The sequence below is a fragment of the Salvelinus alpinus genome, chromosome 18 (assembly GCF_045679555.1).
Source record: "Salvelinus alpinus chromosome 18, SLU_Salpinus.1, whole genome shotgun sequence".
In the NCBI taxonomy this organism is placed as follows: Eukaryota; Metazoa; Chordata; class Actinopteri; order Salmoniformes; family Salmonidae; genus Salvelinus; species Salvelinus alpinus.
Genome location: NC_092103.1, coordinates 4,458,796 through 4,483,401, shown reverse-complemented (window position 1 = coordinate 4,483,401; position 24,606 = coordinate 4,458,796). Strand labels below are relative to the sequence as shown.

General features: G+C 42.1%; 2 protein-coding genes across 3 annotated transcripts in view; both read left to right on the top strand.

Moving 5' to 3' along the window:
• Positions 1-2,053: 2,053 nt before the first annotated feature.
• On the top strand, positions 2,054-3,781 carry tmem141 (transmembrane protein 141). Its single transcript, XM_071349736.1, has 5 exons — positions 2,054-2,288; positions 2,573-2,639; positions 2,761-2,844; positions 2,997-3,104; positions 3,273-3,781. The coding sequence occupies exons 1-5, from the start codon at positions 2,235-2,237 to the stop codon at positions 3,338-3,340; spliced, it is 381 nt and encodes a 126-aa protein (XP_071205837.1). The 5' UTR covers positions 2,054-2,234; the 3' UTR covers positions 3,341-3,781.
• A 5,679-nt stretch (positions 3,782-9,460) lies between these two features.
• The window catches only part of LOC139543548 (suppressor APC domain-containing protein 2-like), a 28,975-nt gene continuing 13,829 nt past the window's right edge, over positions 9,461-24,606 (top strand). The window contains exon 1 of one of the 2 annotated variants that reach the window (XM_071349735.1): positions 9,461-10,513. In XM_071349735.1, coding sequence (XP_071205836.1) covers positions 9,703-10,513 — 811 coding nt within the window. In that variant the 5' untranslated portion in view covers positions 9,461-9,702. The remainder of the gene's footprint in view (positions 10,514-24,606) is intronic. The other variant, XM_071349734.1, reaches the window with a different exon arrangement.

Sequence of the window (24,606 nt, the reverse complement as noted above, 5' to 3'; positions counted from 1 at the left end):
GGTCGCGGCCGGCTGCGACAGAGCCTGGGCACAAGCCCAGAATCTCTGGCGGCACAGCTAGCACTGCGATGTAGTGCCTTAGACCACTGCGCCACCCGGGAGGCTTGACTGGATTTCTTAATGTCTAACGTATTCTCTCGGGTATGCAATCTGGTTTCCGCTCAGGTTATGGACTGTGACACTGTAACCTTAAAGGTCCTCAATTATGTTACCATTGCCCTTGATATTAAGGAATGTTGTGCTGCTATTTTTATTGACTTGGCCAAAGCTTTTGATATGATAGACCATTCAATTCTTGTGGGCCAGCTAAGGGGTATTGGTGTCTCTTAGGGCTCTTTGGCCTGGTTGGCTAACTACCTCTCTCAAAGAGTGCAGTGTATAAAGTCAGAACATCTGCTGTCTCAGCCACTGCCTGTCACCAAGGGAATACCCCAAGGCTCGATCCTAGGCCCCACACTCTTCTCAATTTACATCAACAACATAGCTCAGGCAGTAGGAACTTCTCTCATCCATGTATATGCAGTTGATAGTCATACTCAGCTGGCCCCTCCCCGGATTTTGTGTTAAACGCTCTACAACAATGCTTTCTTAGTGTCCAACAAGCTTTTTCTGCCTTTCACCTTGTTCTGAACACCTCCAAAACAAAGGTCATGTGGTTTGGTAAGAAGAATCTCCCCACAGGTGTGATTACTACCTCTGAGGGTTTAGAGATTGAGCTAGTCACCTCATACAAGTACTTGGGAGTATGGTCAGATGGTAACACTGTCCTTCTCTCAGCACATATCAAAGCTACAGGCTAAAGTTCAATCTAGATTTGGTTTCCTCTATCGTAATCGCTCCTCTTTCACCCCAGCTGCCAAACTAAACCGGTTTAAAATGACCATTACATTTACATTTAAGTCATTTAGCTGACGCTCTTATCCAGAGCGACTTACAAATTGGAAAGTTCATACATATTCATCCCATATTCATCCCACCCATGCTAGATTACGGAGACATAATTTATAGATCGGCAGGTAAGGGTGCTCTCGAGCGGCTAGCTGTTCATTACCATTCGGCCATCAGATTTGCCACCAATGCTCCTTATAGGACACATCACTGCACTCTATACTCCTCTGTAAACTGGTCATCTCTGTATACCCGTCGCAAGACCCACTGGTTGATGCTTATTTATAAAACCCTCTTAGGCCTCACTCCACTCTATCTGAGATATCTACTGCAGCCCTCATCCTCCACATACAACACCCGTTCTGCCAGTCACATTCTGTTAAAGATCCCCAAAGCACACACATCCCTGGGTCACTTGTCTTTTCAGTTCGCTGCAGCTAGAGACTGGAACGAGCTGCAACAATCACTTAAACTGGACAGTTTTATCTCAATCTCTTCATTCAAAGACTCAATCATGGACACTCTTACTGACAGTTATGGCTGCTTTGCATGATGTATTATTGTCTCTACCTTCTTGCCCTTTGTGCTGTTGTCTTTGCCCAATAATGTTTGTACCGTTTTGTGCTGCTGTCATGTTGTGTTGCTGCTATGCTGTTTTGTCATGTGTTGCTGCCTTGCTATGTTGCGGTCTTTGGTTTCTCTTTTATGTAGCGTTGTGTTGTCTCTCTTGTCGTGATGTGTGTTTTGTCCTATTATTTTATTTTTAATCCCAGCCCCTGTCAAAAGGAGGCCTTTTGGTAGGCCATCATTGTAATTAAGAATTTATTCTTAACTGACTTGCCTAAATAAAAGCTGACTATGACCAGTAGAGTAAAGTATTGGATCACACTAAAAAATCTTACATGTTCAGAGAAGAAAATAATCAAGACTGTGACAAGCATGTTCTATTGTAGTTTTGATTACCGGTCTTTGAATTTTTTTTGTATGCTAAATCTTAAACTTTTGCATAATATAGAAATTACAAATGTTTACACAGCAGAAAATAAACTATACCAATACCACTAAGCAAAACGATTTATCTACCCATAAAAGTGAATACAGTAATGCACACTTTATGCCTCTCAACAGTCATTAGTTAAGAGCTGCACTGACGCCCCCACACCACGAGGCGTCGTGAGTCATTTAGTATCACAAAAACCTTCATAAAATTATACTCTTCGGGATTTGTTTTACTCTATGCGGAAGTTGAAAGTTTCATAACAGTTATGTACACATCGGCTTGTATATGTTGGATATTGTAGTGGTATAATAAATACGTCAACTTAATTAAAGTGTTTATTTACGAAATGGTCAACCTTGGACTCACAAAAGTGGACGATGCGCTTGCAGCAAAACATCCGGTTGGTCCTTTCTCTTTCTACTGCTTCAACATTTTACGCAAGACACTGCTAAATGGTTCCTATAACTCAGTTGTAGATTACACTTGCTTTGTGTTTTCACGTTTTAAACACGATTATATACATTTGCTAGGTTTTACAGCCTTCCTTGTTCTTCCTTGCTAGTTGTGTTCTCAGATTTCTTACCAGAGCTACCTAACCTGGGACACATATTGAACATCAAATAATCTCTCAAATGATGATTGCATTTTGTATTCAACCCATTTGCGATCTTTCTTCTCTCTCAGGGTTTACAGCAGTATGCTGCCTGTCAGTCTCATGCCTTCATGAAAGGGACAGGGACCTTTATATTGGGTGAGTGACAGACACTCTCCCAATGCTTTGTTTTCACTTCATATAATAACTATTTATTTATGCATAAATGCATCGTGGAGCCTCTTTCATGTACCCTAACATTTCCTGTACTCTATTGTAGGGACAAGTGGATTATTTCTCATACAAAAAGTTATTCAGAAGAGGCTTCCATATCCTTTGCAGTGGAACCTGCTGATTTCAACAGGTGAGAGTGTGCCTGTGTACTCAAATTACAGAATGTGATGTTTAGCTATAACTTTCAGTAATATAGAGTTTAGAATGATTGTCTAAACGTCAATCATGTCTAACGCTTTGTCTCACCTTGTTCCTTTCATTGCCCCCTCTACTCCGCTTCAGCGGCTTCGTCAGTGGGCAGCTATGCAGTGACACGCTGGGAGACAATGAAGTGCACTGACCTATGGATGCTAATAGAGACAGGGAAAGTACCAGACAGAACACCACACAGTGAGTATAGCAGTGGTTCTACTCTATTCTATGCCATTCTATACTACGTGGAGTAAATCTCAATGCTGGTTGTGAAGACGGACACAAAATAAGAGGGGTAGACATTAGGTCAGCGGTTTATTCAGCTCTCAGGTCTCTGACATCGCTCTGTGTTTGTCTGTATTGCAGTAGCAGAGCCTGCCCCTGAGGAACCAGCTGGGCCGAAGAAGACCCCATATGGAGATGTGATGGAATGACCACAGGACATACTCATGTACAGGCAACCCCAGTCCTCTGCTTCACATCTCACCCACTCAACCCTATCAATAAACACATTTATTTATGTATTATGGTTCAACTGTGTCACCATTGGACAATGTTCTGCCATGCTGGACTTAGTTTCACGCGGGTTTAGTGATTGAACCCTTTATATAGATCAGAAAACCGTGTAAGGGTTTTAGTTGATCATGGCATTTTGTCAGATTGGGCCACCCTGACTTGTGTTCAGATGAGTCCTGTATAGTGCATAGTTTATTTAATATATGGAAAAGGTAAGGGAAAAACATTATTATATGTTATAGAGTGGTCCTTGGGGCTTGAGGGTTGAATAAACAATGTCCATTTGATCACATCCTGTAAATACTTCACATGTTGTATTCTGCTCATGTGACAAATAAAATTTGATTTGATTTACTGGGTTTAATGCAATAGAAATCATGTATATCATTAAGCTTTTATCTCCTCAAAGGTAAACCACTGTTGACACATGAGTAAGGGTCAGATTTCCAGACCAATAGGCTGTGAGATTTGGATTTGGAGCGCAGGGTTTTTTCTGGATTAAAAAGGGGGTTTGGTAGGGGGTGTGGCAAAGAGCGTGGCTACATTTTCTAACACATTTTAGAGGCTCCCATCTTGGAGATGAGAGCCTAAAGCTATTTATCTAGGGCTTCCTGAGTGGCGCAGCGGTCTAAGGCAGTGCATCGCTACAGACCCGGGTTCAATCCCAGGCTGTGTCACAGGGCGGCGCACAATTGGCCTAGCGTCGTCTGTGTTAGGGGAGGGTTTAGCCAGGGCGGGCTTTACTTGGCTCATCACTCTCTAGTGACTCCTTGTGGCGAGCCGGGCGCCTTTTGTCATGCATCTGAGAGAAAATGTTGCAGTTTAAAACTTCTTCGGGATTGGTGTCCCTTCCACGGGATGGTAGAGCTAACGTAGGCTAAATCGATTAGCATGAGGTTGTAAGTAACAAGAACATTTCCCAGGACATAGACATATCTGATATTGTCAGAAAGCTTAAATTCTTGTTAATCTAACTGCACTGTCCAATTTTCAGTAGCTATTACAGTGAAAATACCATGCTATTGTTTGAGGAGAGTGCACAATTTTGAACATAAAAAGTTATTAATAAACAAATTAGGCACATTTGGGCAGTCTAGATTCAAAATTTTGAACAGAAATTCAATGGCTCATTCAATGGTTCATCTAAAATGTGGCACATACACTGATGCCATCTAGTGGCCAAAATCTAAATTGCAACTGGGCTGGAATAATACATTATGGCCTTTCTCTTGCATTTCAAAGATGATGTATTATCTTTTACCAGATCTATAGTGTTATATTCTACTACATTCCTTTCACATTTCCATAAACTTCAAAGTGTTTCCTTTCAAATGGAACCAATAATATGCACATCCTTGCTTCAGGGCCTGAGCTACAGGCAGTTAGATTTGGGTATGTCATTTTAGATGAAAATTGAAAAATGGGCTAATCCTTAAGAGGTTTAATGCTAATTTCCCACAATTCTACATATTCTGCCATGGAGCTGAGGATTTTCTTTGCAGTTTTAAAGCTAGTTTCTTTTGCTCAAACAATAAGAAAAATTAATACTGCTAAATTGTTTTGGGAATTTTCCTTTCTCCCTGCAGTCTAGTTTTTATTTTGGTGATTGTTAGTTCTCAGAGATTATATTATTTTAAAATGTATAGGTCCATTATCTTTTCTACATACTTTATATCTGGTTTTAGTCGTTTAAGTTTACACTTATTTTTTTATTTTTTTTACACTGTTTGCACTTAGGTGACCCGAAAAAAAGCTTAGGCGGCCCGCCCAAGGATTACAATGGCAGAAAAATCCCTGGAGCAGGATACGAGGGCAAATGTTGTTGCATTTTGACAGAGTTCCACAAAAAAAAATAAACTTTTTGGGGGGGATTCAAATTTTAAGCTCATGATCCTGTATTATTTTTTATGCCTTGGTTGGCATGCTGTACGGCTGAAACGAACCAATAGTTTCCTAAATTGCCACTAGTGGTTAGTATGGATCATTGAGGTTTTGTAGAATTCCTGCGCATTTAACACAGTTTGGGACAGGTTATACTAGCAGCATAACATACAGTATATCACTAGGTATAATGCTTTGTTTCTCTTTCATTCAGAATTGACTTTATTTAGCAACTCCTCAACTTTACTTTGAGTCAACAGAGGGTATGAGCAGGATGCCTTACAGGATGCGAAACTATTTGACAAAGGTCTTCTAGAATTGCATTGTAAGGACTGTACTGTCTGTATTCATCCACTTGGTGAATGTGTCTCACACTTTATGTAGGCTAATACTACATCAATTTATCTAGGATATTTTATGATTATAGCTTTTAATCCTTAGTGGATTTTTTTTATTAACACATTTGTGAGTACTTTGCATGATTTGCCTAATTCTGTTCAATTTAAAGTCAATGGAATTTGCGTTGATGAGAGATGGCAAAGAAGTGATGACCGGAGGGAAGAGAAGTCCACACAGACGAGGGTACGCTAATGTGAAGATGTCTGTAATGATACATGACATAATGTTCATTGAACTGAAGCAGTTTAAAATGAATAGGCTAAAACAGATTAGCACAATGTGTTGATTTCCTGTTAGTGATAAGCATTAGTGTTAACGACGTACAGGATTTACCTCTGAAACATCCATTAAATAGATCATGTTTGCTTTTGTCACTTACAGTATATATATATAGTAAATGCTGTGAGTCTGGAGAGGGGGCTTTGGTCACCATTATTTAGACATGCCACCACTAGCTGGCTCACGTATATATATGTAAAGCCACTCACATCTCTCGTGCGAATTTGCTCATTTGGTTGAAGAAGAGGCATGAGAGCGTGAAACTGTGACTATTTGACACTTCAAGTCAGTGTATTCTACCTCCTGTCCGGTCTCATTGCAGTAACGGCCTATAGTCTTATGTGTGTGTCTTAATCTTCTCATGTCCCAAATGACCAGCTTAACTCATTCTATTGACTCTGACTGACTTTTCAGGACATTCAAGACAATGTGTACGTCCCACACAATGCATTAGCTGATAATCCAAAAATTATAACACCAAGCTTGATCTGGTGCAGTAGTGGCCACGATACCATTTTGCTCCTCCCTTCCTATAGGTATACACTTTTACAAGCACTTTGCTACACCCGCAATAACATCTGCTAAACATGTGTATGTGACCAATAAAATTCTATTTGATTTGAAGATCGTCAAGGATCTCAGCCACCCGAGCCACAGCCTGTTCACCCCGCTACCATCTAGAAGGCGGAGACAGTACAGGTGAATCAAAGCTGGGACTGCGAGACAAAGATTCTCTATCTCCATGCCATCAGACTGTTAAATAGTTTCACTAGATGGCCTTCGCCCAGTACCCTGCCCCGAACTTTAGTCACTGTTACTAGCCTTCTCTAGAGTAGAGTTTGTAAGGATTCTAAATATACTGATGCTGGGTAAAACATGAAGATGTAGTATGGTTCAAGCTCCTTTTCTCAAGGCCATTAAAAATCATACCTGAACTAATGCTAACAGGCATATTGGAATTGGTCTGATATTTCTGTTTTCATACATACTAGAGGCACAGTGTGTCATTACTATGTAGTTTGGTATTTACAGTGATTAACAATGCTTCCAAGAACAAGGAAACATTCTTCCATAAGCCCCCTGTCACATAATGAATTCGATAGATGGCTTAGACTAGAGCAAGACATGCATTACAATCTATAAATACATACTGCATGTATTTATAGGAGTCTGAAGGATTTGGCTAAGATATCAGTCCTTTGCATCATTATTGTTATAAAAAACACAGGATCAGCTTCATGGGTGGTAAAAATCAGTATGGGTGTAAATAGAACACAATGCGATTGTATTGTATCTAAAACCCTACCGTGGCACCATTTGCATAACTGAACTAGTTTCCTTTTCAAATTTGTGCAAATATGTGTTTTTCTCACTTAATGGAGGCCAGTGAAACAATAGAGTCTTTTTACACATAACTATCCGGAGAAACTATGTGACCAAAGTCCATTACCTTAGGCACCCAGAAAAGTGCTTAAATAAACTCTCTTAACAATACTAGGCTCCAGAAACTCCAGAAAAGCAGGAACAGAATGAAGGCTTGGAAATGGGGGATACCTAGTCAGTTGTACAACTGAATGCCTTCAACTGAAATGTGTCTTCCGCATTTAACCCAACCCCTTTGAATCAGAGAGGTGCGGGGGGCTGCCTTAATCGACCTCCACATCTTAAGCACCCAGGGAACAGTGGGTTAACTGCCTTGCTCAGGGGCAGAATGACAGATTTTTACCTTGTCAGCTCAGGGATTTGATCCAGCAACCTTTCGGGTTACTGGCCCAACGCTCTAACCACTAGGCAATCCTTGTCATAGATGAGGATTGGATTGGTTTCATTATTTGCGAATAGACATTCACAGTCTAATCTGAAGGCTAAATGAGAGAAAGACTTGGCACTATCTGTTCCCTCCTTTAGCCTCCATCGCTTAAATGTACTTCCACTCTGTCTTCCATTGTGACTCAACTTTGGATAAAAGCCTAAGATTTGAAGCACTTCCCGAAAATAATGCGGTGACCCAGCTCTCAAATGGTTTGCCACATGCACAGTGATATTGCTGAAGGGAGAGACAGAGATACAGAGCACAAGTTAAAAAAAAGATATAATGTGTGTGCGTGTGAGCGTGTGAGTCGGCCAGTGGGGTCAGGGTAAACCTATGGTTCTAATAAGTAAGATAAACAATAGCAGGGTCAGGGATAATTCCCTCAGTGCACTCATGGTTTAGCTTCCACTCATGAACTGTGGGCACTGTAGTGTGTGTGTGTGTGTGTGCGTGCGCGCGCGCGCGCAGGCTTATGTGTTTGTGTGACTGTGGCGGTGTATGTACGTGACAGGGAGAGAGAGACAGAGTGAAAGGAAAAGAAGGAGGGGAGGGAGGCTGGTAGAGAATTGAGGATTAAATTGTCTGACTCTGTGAACCTGCCGATCAGTAAAAGAACACCACTCACATTGGCAGTGCAGCCTATCTCTCTCTGTCACGTGCACAAACACATGAGCATGCACACGCACGCACGCACACACACCATCTTTTTCTCTAGCTATGCTACTACATAGGAGCGTGCACTAGCTGACCCCGGTGGAGTAGCCAAAGAGGGTTTACTGTTAGGATAATTCCCTCCATTAATGACCAAAGCCACTGTGTGTAGGACTTTCTACTGTATGCAATTGTCAAATCCTTTACTATGACAATCAATTTGATCTCACCCTCAGGCATTCAGTGATTCTGTTCACAAAATCAATATGTTATCAATAATGACTAGTACTGTGTTGGTTGGTTTACAGTGAGAGGAGAGAGTAGAAACAGGGATACATCATAAATGTACCCTATATAAGTTGCAGCATTCCCTGTGACAGAGTGAAACTTAAATTACATCAAATTAAAAGTTGTCCTCAAGGGATGAGAGAAGAATTCAAGTCTGAGCAAGCGAGGCTTGAGGATGAAATGGAAGTGACTTCTCTAATGATGTATCTACATGGAGGAAAGAGGAGATTGCTGTGACTTGTGTTAGTTATAAGAACCTTTTTTCTAAAGATATTTTATGATATGTTTGGTCATATAAAGCTTACAAAGCCCGATATGTTAAACATTCTGAAATATAAGTGGCTTAGTCAGTTAAAACACTTTCATTTATGGAATATAGCGGTAATACAATGCTCTAATCTACAATGTATCACTCGTAGGCTACAATGTATCATACGCCTATTACTACGTATAAACATTACTGTAAACATCTTGGGTAAAGACTGCCTCTCTTTTTTTTAACAATTAGACCCACATGTAGGTTAAACACACATATTGCCTCACTCATAAAGTGGGCAGGGTATGAATCCTTGGGCGAATAACGTCCGGCTCTATGAATAACAAAAGCACAACTCAAACTTCTGCCTTCCACAAGCTCCTACCAATAAACGCACGGCAATTCTGACGATGACCAATGGCTGCGTCCCTAGACAAATCTGCGCAGACGTTTGAAGGACTGTCCAGTTGAAAAAAAGTATCCTGGAGCTGCAAATGCGGAGAGGGGAAGCAGTGTTTCGTCAATGGAAGACATAAAGAGAAGTTGGTAGAATTTCTATTCAGTTTTGAATAAATATAGTAGGCTAGGCTACTTATTACAAACGAATATTTGTTGTATCACGCGCAAAGTAATAAGACTTTATAACCACGTTATAAGATATATCTTGGTGAGGTTTGAGTTTGCCATTATTCAGTTCAACGATTGACAAATGAATGGCTCTGATAGTGACTGATCGGAGCTGCAAATTGAATTGGTCATCGACAATTTACGGTAGGATTGGCACAAGAAGAGAAGGCAAGACAAGCAGAAGCGGTAAAATGCAGCCTAAAGACACGGAATATTCAACAGATGGGTTACCCAAAGCATTTTTACAAAGTTTGAGGACACTCTTTGACATCCTTGATGACGGGAAGAGAGGGTATGTGCACATATCGGAGATTGAGAGTCGATGGCAAGGGGCAGATACTCATGATTTGCCCGGCGGGGTGCTGGAGTGCCTGAGGCGGGTGGCCCCACCGCATGGTTGCCTGACATTTGAGCGCTTCGTGGCGGGGTTGCGATACTCCATGCTGAACCCGGACAACAACAACCAAATGAAGGGCCAGTCTGCCGTGCACACGGAACACCCGCACTCTAATCAGCACCATCTGCCAGCGCAAAAACCAGCCCCGCTCTCTGCCTGCTCTGTCGGAACTCGGATTGAAAACAAAGTTATTCCACTGGATTCGAGCAACGGGACCAACAATACGCATCACCACCGCGCGTCCTCACTTCAGAGTCGGTCCAGACATGAGGAGGGGAACACTGGATACCCAGTCACCTCTGCCGCAGGTGGCCCCATGCGGTACACCAATGCGGGTTATGAGAGATCAGGCAGAAGTTTGGAACGGATTCCCATTGTGCTCGAAAGCGGTTCGTATCGAGCAGATTCGTCTCGAATGGTGAAGCAAGCGCATCCACAGCAGAGTCGGGTGAGGTCCATAGAGTCCCTTGCGCTCGAGTCACCAAGCCTCCAAAAACCAAGTAAGTTTGAATGTCACTCTTGATTGATTTCACATTGTGATAAATTAAATAAATATCTGAATGAGTATTGAGTGGGTCTGCAGGAGAGATTAATTATCTAAGATCAGGACCAGTCATCCATCTCTCTCTCTCTCTCGCTGTCTCTCTCCATGGGTGTATTTTGTTTCTCAGTAGGGTAAGCGATCACGAAAGACTCAAGGATGTAAAGCTCATTGATCGTCACTCAGTAATACGATCAAGTGGGTTGTAAACCGGTCAGGACTATTCTGCTGCCTCAGTCTCATTGACCCAGCTGTGGACATAGAGTATGAAACACACACACGAGCATTTATCATCGCTATACCAGACACACAGACATCCTCTCACTAAACCTCTGCAGCACAACAGGTTTTAAGTTCCAGGTTACAAAATGTTTAGCATCAAACTAAATCAGTGGTGTAAAGTACTTAAGTAAAAATACATTAAAGTATCTACTTAAGTTGCTTTTTGGGGTATCTGTACTTTACAATTTATATTTTTGACTACTTTTACTTTACTACATTTCTTAAGAAAATAATGTACTTTTTACTCCATACATTTTCCCTGACACCAAAAGTAGTCATTACATTTTGAATGCTAGCAAGACAGGAAAATGGCCCAAATCACACAATTATCAAGAGAACATCCCTGGTCATCTCTACTGCCTCTGATCCTCCACACTAAACACAAATGCTTCGTTTGTAAATTATCTCTGTGTTGGAGTGTGCCCCTGGCTATCTGTAAATAAAAACACTAAAATGGTGCCGTCTGGTTTGCTTAATATAAGGAATTTGACATTATTTATACTTTTACTTTTAATTTTGATACTTAAGTATTTTTAAAACCAAGTACTTTTAGACTTTTATTCAAGTAGTATTATACTGGGTGACTTTCACTTTTACTTGAGTAATTTTGTATTAATGTATCTTTAATTTTACACAAGTAGGACAATTGGGTACTTTTCCCACCACTGGACTAAGTGTCAGCTGCCTTCTGAGCTCTTGATGCATGCAGTCTCGCAGGTTGACATTTATTGTCATGAATCTTGCCCTGGAGGCAGAACTGAGTGATTTCCTCTAGATGGGCCAGCTGCAAAGTCAATATTGGCTATGTGTGATCCACCGCCTCCATTCGGTCTTATGTAGACTAGTAACATTTGAAATTGCTTTAGTTTTTTTACATTGGATAAAAGTAGAGATTCAGAGCTACAAAATGGTATATCATACACTGCAGTTGAGAAACAATGAGAAAGTAATTCTGCTTTGAAAGTTGATAAACTTGTAACCCCACTTTTGAGAAAATGTCCCTTGAATATTTTGGTACACCTACTGGAGAGCTCGTCTTTGTCTACACCTATTCAGCATCGTTCACACACCCTTAAGCCTTAGCCCCACCCATCTCTTTCAAAACTTCAGGTAAAAATACACTTCATCAGGTACTTGGCCTATATCCTAATCTGACTTTGAAAGTGTCCAGATAAAAATATTTTATTTATATTTTATAATTAGCTTATTAGATGATGCTTACCCAGACACTTGTCTAAATTGATGGGTCATGTGAAAGAAATGCTATAACCACCCCCAACCACATCTAGAAAAGTGGATGGGTCACTGTTGTCTAGACATGTACAGTACACATGTTCATGATATACAATAGATGTCCGTAACCACCCCCAGACATACCTGGCTAACTTGATGGGTCATGTAATCATTCTCTTGCGAAGTAGAGTCTTTTGTTTAGACATGTAGCCAGCTAGCTAGCTAAACAATGAACCATAATCCCAGCCCATAGCTACAGTACAAATGGATTGTCATAGCTAGCCACTATGCATGAAATGCTAGAGTATGAATCTGCAGCTAGCTAAAACTAACCAACTAGGGTCAATGTTAGCTTTCTGAGATACAAATAATATTACTACACAGATCATACACGTAATGTTAGCTAGCGAGCCAGAAAGCTAATGTTTGCTAGCTAACTAACAGTCTTTTTTATTTAATTGAACCTTTATTTAACTTGGCAAGTCAGTTAAGAACATATTCTTATTTACAATGACGGCCTACTCCGGGCAAACCCGGACGATGCTGGGCCAATTGTGCGCCGCCCTGGCTAGTGGAAAGATTCCTGTCTTTTTCCGTGGCTAAACCAACTAGGCTCATAATCTAAAAATTGTATTCATATTTACAGATGGCATACACGTTTGTTATTAAGGCACATGAACGTTTGCATGTTTCAGAAGGCATTTCTGTAAAAAAATGCATTTTGATAAAATTAAAATGCCTCTCCTGTGAAGTAGTGACTTCTGATTTTTTTTTATTTAACCTTTATTTAACTAGGCAAGTCAGTTAAGAACAAATTCTTATTTACAAGGACGGCCTACGAACACTGGGTTAACTGCCTTGTTCAGGGGCAGAATGACAGATTTTCACCTTGTCAGCTCGGGGATTTGATCCAGCAACCTTTCGGTTACTGGCACAATACTCTAACCACTAGGCTACCTGCCGCCCCAAATACGCCTTGATTATTGAAACGAGTCACATATTGTAACAATTCATGAAAACAAACATTTCCTTTTTGGTCGTAATTTAAGGTTAAGGTTAGGCATAAGGTTAGCAGTGTGGTTAAGGTTAAGGTTAGTGTTAGGTTTAAAATCAGATTTTATGACTGTGGCTGTGCCAGCTAGTGACCACTATGCAGAGCTGCCTCCAAGGCAAGATTCATGACAATAAATGCCAACCTGCTGCAGTCTCATTCCTGCCTTAGTCATCCATATAAGTTCCAGGCAGTTTGTGGTTATACAGTTTGTTTTTGATTTGTTGATCTTGTCAGGCTGTTTAGGGATTACATGTCCTTACTTAAATATATATAAGAAACAACTTTTCAGTTATAGTCACAATTCTCTTAACCGTTAGGTTACCTGCCGCATCAGCTCCATACCAATTCCATCATGCATTGCACAGTGGAGTGAACACACTGTAAAAAGTGACTATTTGAATTTAAAAAAAATTGTGTCAACTGGTTACAATTACATGAGTTAGGTTTTCTCAATTGAAAAAAACTACATTTGTTGAAACCAAATATATGACTCAATGCCAACTGTTATATTTGATTATTAACAAACCTACTGTATGTTTCAAGTTGCAACCTGTTTCTTTAAATACTCAACTTACTAAAAAATATCATAAATGAAAATGATTACAGTATATAAATAACACATTTTAGTTGATTTTTCACTTTGGAATTACCCATCTACATTTCTTCAATTGGGTTACAAGCAGTTACATCAATTTATTGTTAATCAAGATATTAAGTTGGTTCCATAACATGAAATAATGACACTTTCTTTGCATAAGACTTTCAAATTAACTGGTTAAAATAATGTAATCCAATGGTGACCATCTCATTAGTCTACTCATAACCACTCATTTTGCATCATCATGATGATGATGACACTTTGCTTCTTGAAAGTCCAATATCTTAAAATCTTGACTGCTGACATGCAAAACATTTTGGGACTGTATCAACAGTGGACTAATGAAAAAGAAACCAAAAGTTAGTTTTTGAGTGGATTTTCCATTTATTAAAATTCAGTGCTGGCAGTCAACATATAATAATAAAATAATAAAAACAGAACACATTACCTGGAATGACATTCACTCTCACAGGTGGCCAAAAATAACAAACTGAAAGCCACAGACCCAATAGGCCACGCCTACAACTCTTCTGATAGGCTGCTGCCACTACATTGCACGCACCGCTATGCAATGTGAATGTGCATGACGTGTTGAAAACAATTTAGAATCTTTCATTCAATAAAAAAAATCACATTGATCTGTCAAAGTCGTTATTTGATTTCAGACTAATATAATAGGTTGAAAGAACCAAAGCGTGATTTTGGGTCATACCAATCAGAAAAAGCACTTCAGATGAAGAACTGTACCGTCCTACTTTTTACAGTGCAGGAGAAGTACTGTGCAATAGGCTCCATTTTGAGTCAGCTAACTGATTCCCAGCAACGGATCTTTTGATCACATCCTTTCTTTTAGTGTGAAGGTGCCTAATCTGAGCTTGTCATCACAGCCTTGTAACTTCTAATTTGACCTGACCTACACACATGCTAACACCAAACCTAACCCTACACTACACACATACTGCTAGTGTCAGTGTTTATGGACAGCGCTCTTCAATAATTTAGCTGTTTGTTCTCTCCCTCTATGTGAAGATGATAAGACCAGCCACACCGCTGCTGTACATTTTCTAGCCCTGGAACCATTGGAACCACTGCCAAATTGCCACATTAGAACAGAGAACCAGAGCCCACAGCTAGGGGCCACAGCTAGGGGTCAATCCTTCCACACTCGCTGGTATTTTACTAATGGGTGAGCTCAGCTAACTAACCACCATTATTTCAAAGCCATGGTATGCCTTTTAAATCTCTCCGCTCCAGTGAAGAGTGTGTAATTGAGTAATTGGCCTCCAACTTGTCCAGCGTGAGTCACAGATCATGTCTCAAATTCCTCAGGATGCTTAGCCAGAGTTTAGACTGGGGTCTGGACTGCTGCTAACGGGATCATCAGCCCAACCTTTCCTGGTCCTTTCCTGGTGCCCTCATTAGACTGGCCTGTGTTCACCGAGGTCGGGAAAGCCATGGAGAAAATCCTGCTTTGTCACATGCATCACGCAAGCACGCTCACACACACACACACGCGCGCTTTCTCACACACGCACGCTCTCTCTCTCTCTCTAATGGCCTTGCTAAATCCAAGCCTGTCTGTCTGTATAACTGGGAATGTCTGAAGCTATAACTGTGACATGTCTATGTCCGTGAAGAAGCAGCATGGAGGCCCTGGCTAGCGACTTACGTCAGTGCCACAGAGCCACTCTAGAGGAGCCTGTACATGGGATTGGAAAGTGTGGTGAATGGTGATGTTAACTCCCCCAGCAAACCCGCTGGATTAGCGCAGATTACCACACGCAGGGTAATTGAGGCATGGCAGCTGTGAAATCCTGCCCACCCCTGAAGAAGCGGCCATTACCCTGCACTCCCTCTCTCTCTGGCACCCTATTCTCTACATAGTGCACTATTTGGGATGCAGTCTCTTCTTGGGGGATGTCCAAAACCATGGATAGAGGTCACGGCTGCCCCTGTGGTACTCAGTGAAGAGGCTGATGTGGTATTGGAGCAGGGTAATGGGCCAGCGGCTGGTGCTGGATTGTGGGCTATGGTTTACAGAGCTACTGACCCCAATGCTTTAGTGTCCTGCCAAGGTTATGCTGAATTAAAGGCATAATAACAATTATCACTCCTCTGGAGCACTGGAAAATAATTCACACACTTTTAAAGGCAGCTTCTGGACAGCATCACTGTGTGGGTGAAATGACATCCATGCTATACGATGCTCTAAACATTAGGAAAGATGTAACATTTTTCATGACTGCAGATCCTGCTGTTCTATCTCTGTGTATCTGAGCAGTGAGCTGTAGGCAGCCAGACAGGCGGAGGAGGCTGTGTGGAAGAGGTTGGACAGAGAGAGAGAGAGAGAGAGCCTGTCAGAGCTTGCCTTCCTGACCCGTCTGACTGCAGATTAGCTGTGAGGTGTGAGGAACAACTCACCTCAGGAAAAACTGGCTCTGGAGCCAGACACACACACACACACACACACACACACACACACACACACACACACACACACACACACACACACACACACACACACACACACACACACACACACACACACAACAGGGGAGGCGCAGAGTACAGGAGGGACATTCTTTGTCAGCCGTTACAGCTCAAGACAACATGACATCACCTGTGGATGGATGGAGCAATAGAAACTGCTATAAAGACATCCCTCAACTGCCTGGAATGTTATTCATTCACAGCACAACAGAGTTAGAAATGTAGCACAGGCATAGTCAGTGCCATATGTGATAATGTCAATATTTCCATCAACACTGAGTTAATAATAGACAATGCTACAGTATTTGTAAAACTATTGTTAGCCTTCTATCCAAGCGTTAAAGAGACTCTATAATGAGTGCAAATAAAATGAGCTGAGTCTAGATCAGTTGAGTGTGATCGAATAAGCCTACAGGTTCCCCCGTGGGTCACCATCTTATCTTCAGCTGAGCAGCATTCATGCTCTGTTGGGCAGATTCTGACCCTGATATGATGATTTCAATACTAACTAACTATCTTTCTTGCTGTCTCTCTCACTGTCTCGCTCTTTCTCTTCTCTATACTCTCTCTCACTGACTGGCTCTTTCTCACATGCTCCCTCAACCTAACCTCTCCTCTGCTGTACAATCAAAATAGTTTTCATCACAATTTCTTGCTGCTGGAATGGAAAACAGTACATGTACCTGTTGTGTTTATGTGTTTAGACCAAATGGGAAATGGCACATCGACAGGGGAAACCATTTCAATCAGCAATGCTGTTATAAGGTGTGCAAATGAGGCTTACATACACCGGTAAACAATATCCTCTTTGGGTGCCAGAGTCCAACTTGAAGACTATCTAGAAACACTAAACTAGGGGCTTTACATATTTCCCCTAACATATTTGGCCACTCTGAACCCCACATACTTCTGCCCTCAAGGAATTATATCCAGTTACTGATTAACAGGATTTCTGGGAGTCATGATACAACATGGAAGAGTATCATGTTTGTTCTGCTCTGTTATCTACTATCACCTGAACTTGCATTTTCTTCTCATCTCCCCCCTCAGGCTTGTAATTTGTCCACATTCAATACAACCAGAGTGAAACCTCATCTCTCAGTTGATATTGGTTAGCAGGGAGGTTAGCATCCTCGTGTGGCCACCATAGGCACTGCAGGATGTCTCTCACACAAAATCAAATCAAATTGTATTTGTCACATGTGCCGAATACAATAGGTGTAGACCTTACAGTGAAATGCTTATTTACAAGCCCTTAAACAACAATGCAGTTAAGAAAAATAAATGTTAAGAAAGTATTTACTAAAATAAACTGAAGTAAAAAATAAATAAAAAGAAGAAAAATAACAAATAATTAAAGAGCAACAATAAAATATCAGTAGCGGGGCTATATACAGGGGTACCGGTACAGAGTCAATGAGCGGTGGCACAGGTTAATCGAGGTAATTGAGGTAATATGTACATGTAGGTAGAGGTAAAGTAACTATGCATAGATATTAAACAGAGAGTAGCAGCAGCGTAATGCAAATATGGGACGACAATGCAAATAGTCCGGGTAGCCATTTGATTAGCTGTTCAGGAGTCTTAGGGGGTAGAAGCTGTTAAGAAGCCTTTTGGACCTAGACTTGGCGATCCGGTACCGCTTGCTGGAGACTTTGGCAAATTTTAATGGGGTTTCTCTAACACTGCCTGGTATAGAGTTCCTGGATGGCAGAAAGCTTGGCCCCAGTGATGTACTGGGCCGTACGCACTACCCTCTGTAGTGCCTTGCGGTCGGAGGCCGAGCAGTTGCCATACCAGTTGGTGATGCAACCAGTCAGGATGCTCTCAATGGTGCAGCTGTAGAACTTTTTGAGGATCTGAGGACCCATGCCAAATCTTTTCAGTCTCTTGAGGGGGAATAGGAGTTGTCGTGCCCTCTTCACGACTGTCTTGGTGTGTTTGGACCATGATAGTTCGTTGGTGATGTGGACACCAAGGAACTTGAAGCTCTCAACCTGCTCCACTACAGCCCCGTTGATGAGAATAGGGGCGTGCTCAGTCCTCCTTTACCTGTAGTCCACGATCATCTCCTTTGTCTTGATCACGTTGAGGGAGAGGTTGTTATCCTGTCTCTGACCTCCTCACTATAGACTGTCTCATCGTTGTCAGTGAGACACACACACACACACTCACAAGATTTGGGGTGGGTTTGTGGTGATAATGTGTTAGTCTGATGTTATCTCTGGTGATTCTAGGCTGGGAGACACAGTTCAGTTCTATCATACAGTGGCAAGAAAAAGTATGTGAACCCTTTGGAATTACCTAGATTTCTGCATAAATTGGTCATCAAATTTGATCTGATCTTCATCTAAGTCACAACAATAGACAAACATAGTGTGCTTAAACTAATAACACACAAATGATTGTATTTTTCTTGTCTATATTGAATACATAATTTAAACATTCACAGTGTAGGGTGGAAAAGGTATGTGAACCCCTAGGCTAATGACTTCTCCAAAATCTAATTGGAGTCAGGAGTCAGCTAACCTGGAGTCCAATCAATGAGACGAGGTTGGAGATGGTGGTTAGAGCTGCCTTAGCCCAAAAAACCATCAAAATTTGAGTTTGCTATTCAAACTCAAATTTGCCTGATGTGAACCATGCTTCGAACAAAAGAGATCTCAGAAGACCTAAGATTAAGAATTGTTGACTTGCATAATCAAATACAATTTATTTATAAAGCCCTTCTTACATCAACTGATATCTCAAAGTGCTGTACAGAAACCCAGCCTAAAACCCCAAACAGCAAGCAATGCAGGTGTAGAAGTACATAAAGCTGGAAAAGGTTACAAAGGTATCTCTAAAAGCCTTGATGTTCATCAGTCCACGTTAAGACAAATTGTATAGAAATGGAGAAAGTTCAGCACTGTTGCTACTCTCCCTAGTAGTGGCCGTCCTGCAAAGATGACTGCAGAGTACAGCGCAGAATGCTCAATGAGGTTAAGAAGCATTCTTGGGTGTCAGCTAAAGACTTACAGAAGTCTCTGGAACATGCTAACATCTCTGTTGGCGAGTCTACGATACGTAAAACACTAAACAAGAATGGTGTTCATGGGAGGACACCACGGAAGAAGCCACTGCTGTCCAAAAAAAAAACATTGCTGCACGTCTGAAGTTTGCAGAAGTGCACCTGGATGTTCCACAGCACTACGGCAGAATATTTTGTGGACAGATGAAAGTTGAGTTGTTTGGAAGGAACACAACACTATGTGTGGGAAAAAAAGGCACAGCACACCAACATCAACACCTCATCCCAACTGTGAAGTATGGTGGAGGGAGCATCATGGTTTGGGGCTGCTTTGCTGCCTTAGGGCCTTGACAGCTTGCCATCATTGACGGAAAAATGAATTCCCAAGTTTATCAAGACATTTCTAATCAACTAAAATGTAATTGTATTTGTCACATGCGCCGAATACAACAGGTGTAGACGTTACAGTAAAATGCTTTCTCACAAGCCCTTAGCCCTTAATCATCAATACAGTTTTAAGAAGTAGAAAATAATTGAGGAGCAGCAGTAAAATAACAATAGCGAGGCTATATACAGGGGGCACCGGTATAGAGTCAATGTGCGGGGGCACCGGTTAGTCGAGGTAATTGACATAATATATATATGTGCGTAGAGTTATTAAAGTGACTTATGCATAGATAATAACAGAGAGTAGCAGCAGCATAAAAGAGGGGGGGGGGTGCAAATGGTCTGGGTAGCCATTTGATTGGATGTTCAGGAGTCTTATGGTTTGGGGGTTGAAGCTGTTTAGGAGCTTCTTGGACCTAGACTTGGCACTCCGGTACCGCATGCCGTGCGGTAGCATAGAGAACAGTCTATGACTAGGGTGGCTGGAGTCTTTGAAAAAATGTTGGTCCTTCCTCTGACACCGCCTAATATAGAGGTCCTGGATGGCAGGAAGCTTGGCCCCAGTGATGTACTGGGCCGTACGCACTACCCTCTGTAGTGCCTTGCGGTCGGAGGCTGAACAGTTGCCATACCAGGCGGTGATGCAACCAGTCAGGATGCTCTCGATGGTGCAGCTGTAGAACCTTTTGAGGATCTGAGGACCCATGCCAAATCTTTACAGTCTCCTGAGGGGGAATAGGTTTTGTCTTGCCCTGTCTTGGTGTGCTTGGGCCATGTTAGTTTGTTGGTGATGTGGACACCAAGGAACTTCAAGCTCTCAACCTGCTCCACTACAGCCCCTTCGATGAGAATGGGGGGCGTGCTATGTCCTCCTTTTCCTGTAGTCCACAATCATCTCCTTATTCTTGATCACATTGAGGGAGAGGTTGTTGTCCTGGCACCACACTGCCAGATTTCTGACCTCCTCCATATAGGCTGTCTCGTCGCTGTTGGTGATCAGGCCAACCACTGTTATGTCATCGAGAAACTTAATGATGGTGTTGGAGTTGTGCCTAGCCATGCCGTCATGAGTGAACAGAGAGTACAGGAGGGGACTGAGCATGCAGGAAGTCCAGGATCCAGTTGCAGAGGGAGGTGTTTAGTCCCAGGGTCCTTAGCTTAGTGATGAGCTTTGAGGGCACTATGGTGTTGAACGCTGAGCTGTAGTCAATGAATATCATTCTCACATAGATGTTCCTTTTGTCCTGGTGTGAAAGGGCAGTGTGGAGTGCAATAGAGATTACATCATCTGTGGATCGGTTGCGGCGGTATCCAAATTGGAGTGGGTCTAGGGTTTCTGGGATAATGGTGTTGATGTGAGCCATGACCAGCCTTTCAAAGCACTTCATGGCTACAGACGTGTGTGCTACGGGTCGGTAGTCATATAGGCAGGTTACCTTAGTGTTTTTGGACACAGGGACTATGGTGGTCTGCTTGAAACATGTTGGTATTACAGACTCAGACAGGGAGAGGTTGAAAATGTCAGTGAAGACACTTGCCAGTTGGTCATCGCATGCTCAGTGTACACGTCCTGGTGATCCGTCTGGCCCTGCGGCCTTGTGAATGTTGACCTCTTTAAAGGTCTTACTCACATCAGCTGCGGCGAGCGTGATCACACAGTCATCCGGAACAGCTGATGCTCTCATGCATGTTTCAGTGTTACTTGCCTCGAAGCGAGCATAGAAGTTATTTAGCTCGTCTGGTAGGCTCGTGTCACTGGGCAGCTCTCAGCTGTGCTTCCCTTTGTAGTCTGTAATGGTTTGCAAGCCCTGCCACATCCGATGAGTGTCGGAGGCGGTGTAGTACGATTCAATCTTAGTCCTGTGTTGAAGCTTTGCCTGTTTGATGGTTCGTCGGAGGGCATAGCAGGATTTCTTATAAGCTTCCGGGTTAGAGTCCCGCTCCTTGAAAGTGGCAGCTTTACCCTTTTGCTCAGTGCGAATGTTGCCTGTAATCCATGGCTTCTGGTTGGGGTATGTATGGTCACTGTAGGGACGTTGTCATCGATGCACTTATAGATGAAACCAGTGACTGATGTGGTGTACTCCTCAATGCCATCAGAATAATCCCGGAACAAATTCCAGTCTGTGCTAGGAAAACAGTCCTGTATCTTTGCATCTGCTTCATCTGACCACTTTTTTATTGACCGAGTCACTGATGCTTCCTGCATTCATTTTTTCTTGTAAGCAGCAATTAGGAGGATAGAATTATGGTCAGATTTGCCAAATGGAGGGCGAGGGAGAGCTTTGTACACGTCTCTGTGTGTGGAGTAAATGTGGTTTATAGTGTTTTTCCCCTCTGGTTGCACATTTAACATGCTGATAGAAATGAGGTAAAACAGATTTAAGTTTCCCTGTATTAATCCGCTAGGAGCGCCGCCTCTGGATGAGCATTTTCCTGTTTGCTTATGGCGGTATACAGCTCATTGAGTAGGGTCTTAGTGCCAGCATCGGTCTGTGGTGGTATGTAGAAAGCTACGAAAAATACAGATGAAACTTTCTAGGTAGATAGAGTATCTCATGACAAGCCGTAGACCACACTACCACAGGCGAGCAAAACCTTGAGACTTGCTTAGATATCGTGCACCAGCTTTTGTTTACAAATATGCATAGAGTAAATCCCTCTCATCCGACTCATTAAAGAGAAATTCTTCGTCCAGTTCAAGGTGAGTAATCGCTGTTCTGATTTCCAGAGGCTCTTTTCAGTCATAAAAGATGGTAGCAGCAACATTATGTACAAAATAAGTTACAAAAAATTTGAAAAAACAAACAAAATAGTATGGTTGGTTAAGAGCCCATGAAACGGTAGCCATCCTTTCTGGCGCCATTACATTTTGAAGGAGAATGTTAGGCTATCTGTCCGCCAATTGAAGCTCAACAGAAGTTGGGTGATGCAACAGGACAACGACCCAAAACACAGACGTAAATCAACAACAGAATGGCTTCAACAGAAGAAAATACGCCTCCTGGAGTGGCCCAGTCAGAGTCCTGACCTCAACCTGATTGAGATGCTGTGGCAAGACCTCAAGAGAGTGGTTCACGCCAGACATCCCAAGAATATTGCTGAACTGAAACAGTTTTGTAAATTGGAATGGTCCAAAATTCCTCCTGACCGTTCTGCAGGTCTGATCCGAAACTACAGAAAACATTTGGTTAAGGTTATTGCTGCCAAAAGAGGGTCAACCAGTTATTAAATCCAAGGGTTCACATACTTTTTCCACCCTGCATTGTGAATGTTTACATGGTGTGTTCAGTAAAGACATGAAAACGTATAATTGTTTGTGTGTTATTAGTTTAAGCAGACTGTGTTTGTCTATTGTTGTGACCTAGATGAAGATCAGATCAAATTCTATGACCAATTTATGCAGAAATCCAGGTATATCCAAAGGGTTCACATACTTGTTCTTGCCACCGTAGATAAAAACCTTCATCCACTGAACACAACAGAGTGGGTCAGAACTTCTCTCGTCTCTGGCTTTCATGCCCACCTAGCTCTATGTATTTGATACTAACATTATATAAGAGCAAAGATAGCCAAACACTAACATGTACCTAAAGATGATGTTATTCCTTACAGCAAATGGTTATGTTTTCATTTGATGTGATGGGTACCCAGAAGCATATACAGAGTTCCAACAGTATTGGGACAGTGACACATTTTTCTTGTTGTTTTGGCTCTGTACTCCCGCACTTTGGGTTTGAAATGATACAGTGACTATGAAGTTAAAGTGCAGACTGTCAGCTGTAATTTGAATGAATCGTGAATAATGACGAGTGAGAAAGTTAGATGCACAAGTATCATACCCCCAAGACATGCTAACCTCTCACCATTACAATAACAGGGGAGGTTAGAATTATTTGGAGGGGTATGATATTTGTGCATCTGTAACTTTGTCACTCATCATTATTCATGATTCATTCAGGATTATCCGTAATTATGGTAGCATCCACATGAATGTAGAAGTGTTTAGAAACATATTCTATTCTTATTTACAATAAAAGTGAATCCAAAATGGCACAATACATTTACCATTAATTTCTATTGGGCACAAAATAATCTGAAACACAAACAAAACAAGCAACATTTCCATAGACATATGTTCTATCCAAAATTACAACCAACTAGTTGCAGCATTACCACAAAAAATGGAGGAGGCAGGTAGAAGGGGGGAAAAGTAAGGAACTTGTCTGTCGGCCCTGCGTTAAAGACCAAAATTGGTTAAAGAAAACTGTGATAAATAAAAATATATACCAGTTTCATTTAAGGAACAAAAAATTGGCAGCTGTGCCATATAAATTGCAAAATAGTTGGGAACAGATTTTCGATGTACCTGTCACGATCGTCATGGGAAGAAGTGGACATAAGCGCAGCGTGGTACGTGTTCATTCTATTTATTTATTAACTGAACACCGACAACAACTAAACAAAATACGAACGTGACGTTCTGCAGGGCAAAATAACAACCAGTGCAAAATTAAGAACCCACAAATGAAAGAGAGAAAAAGGACTGCCTAAGTATGATTCCCAATCAGAGACAACGATAGACAGCTGCCTCTGATTGGGAACCACACTCGGCCAAAAACAAAGAAATAGAAAACATAGAAATAAAGAAACTAGAATTCCCACCCTAGTCACACCCTGGCCTAACCAAAATAGAGAATAAAAACCTCTCTAGGGCGTGACAGTACTCCCCCCAAAGGTGCGGACTCCGGCCGCAAAACCTGACTCTAAAGGGGAGGGTCCGGGTGGGCATCCCTTACGGCGGCGGCTCCGGTGCGGGACGTAGACCACACTCCGCCCGCAGATCCCTCCGCTTTGGTGGCAGCCCTGGTGCATAGACCTTCACTGGAGGAACCGGGCCGCAGATCATCGCCAGAGGAACCAGACCACCGATCATCGCCGGAGGCTCCGGACTGGGGACCGTCGCTGCAGGCCCCGGACTGGGGACCGTCGCTGCAT

Bases quoted from the DNA above. Each gene is read 5' to 3' on its own strand.
- tmem141 (XM_071349736.1), top strand. From the start codon at position 2,235: ATGGTCAACCTTGGACTCACAAAAGTGGACGATGCGCTTGCAGCAAAA. The intron at 2,845-2,996 runs GTGAGAGTGTGC...ACTCCGCTTCAG, and splicing joins GAACCTGCTGATTTCAACAG to CGGCTTCGTCAGTGGGCAGC. The intron at 3,105-3,272 runs GTGAGTATAGCA...TCTGTATTGCAG, and splicing joins ACCAGACAGAACACCACACA to TAGCAGAGCCTGCCCCTGAG.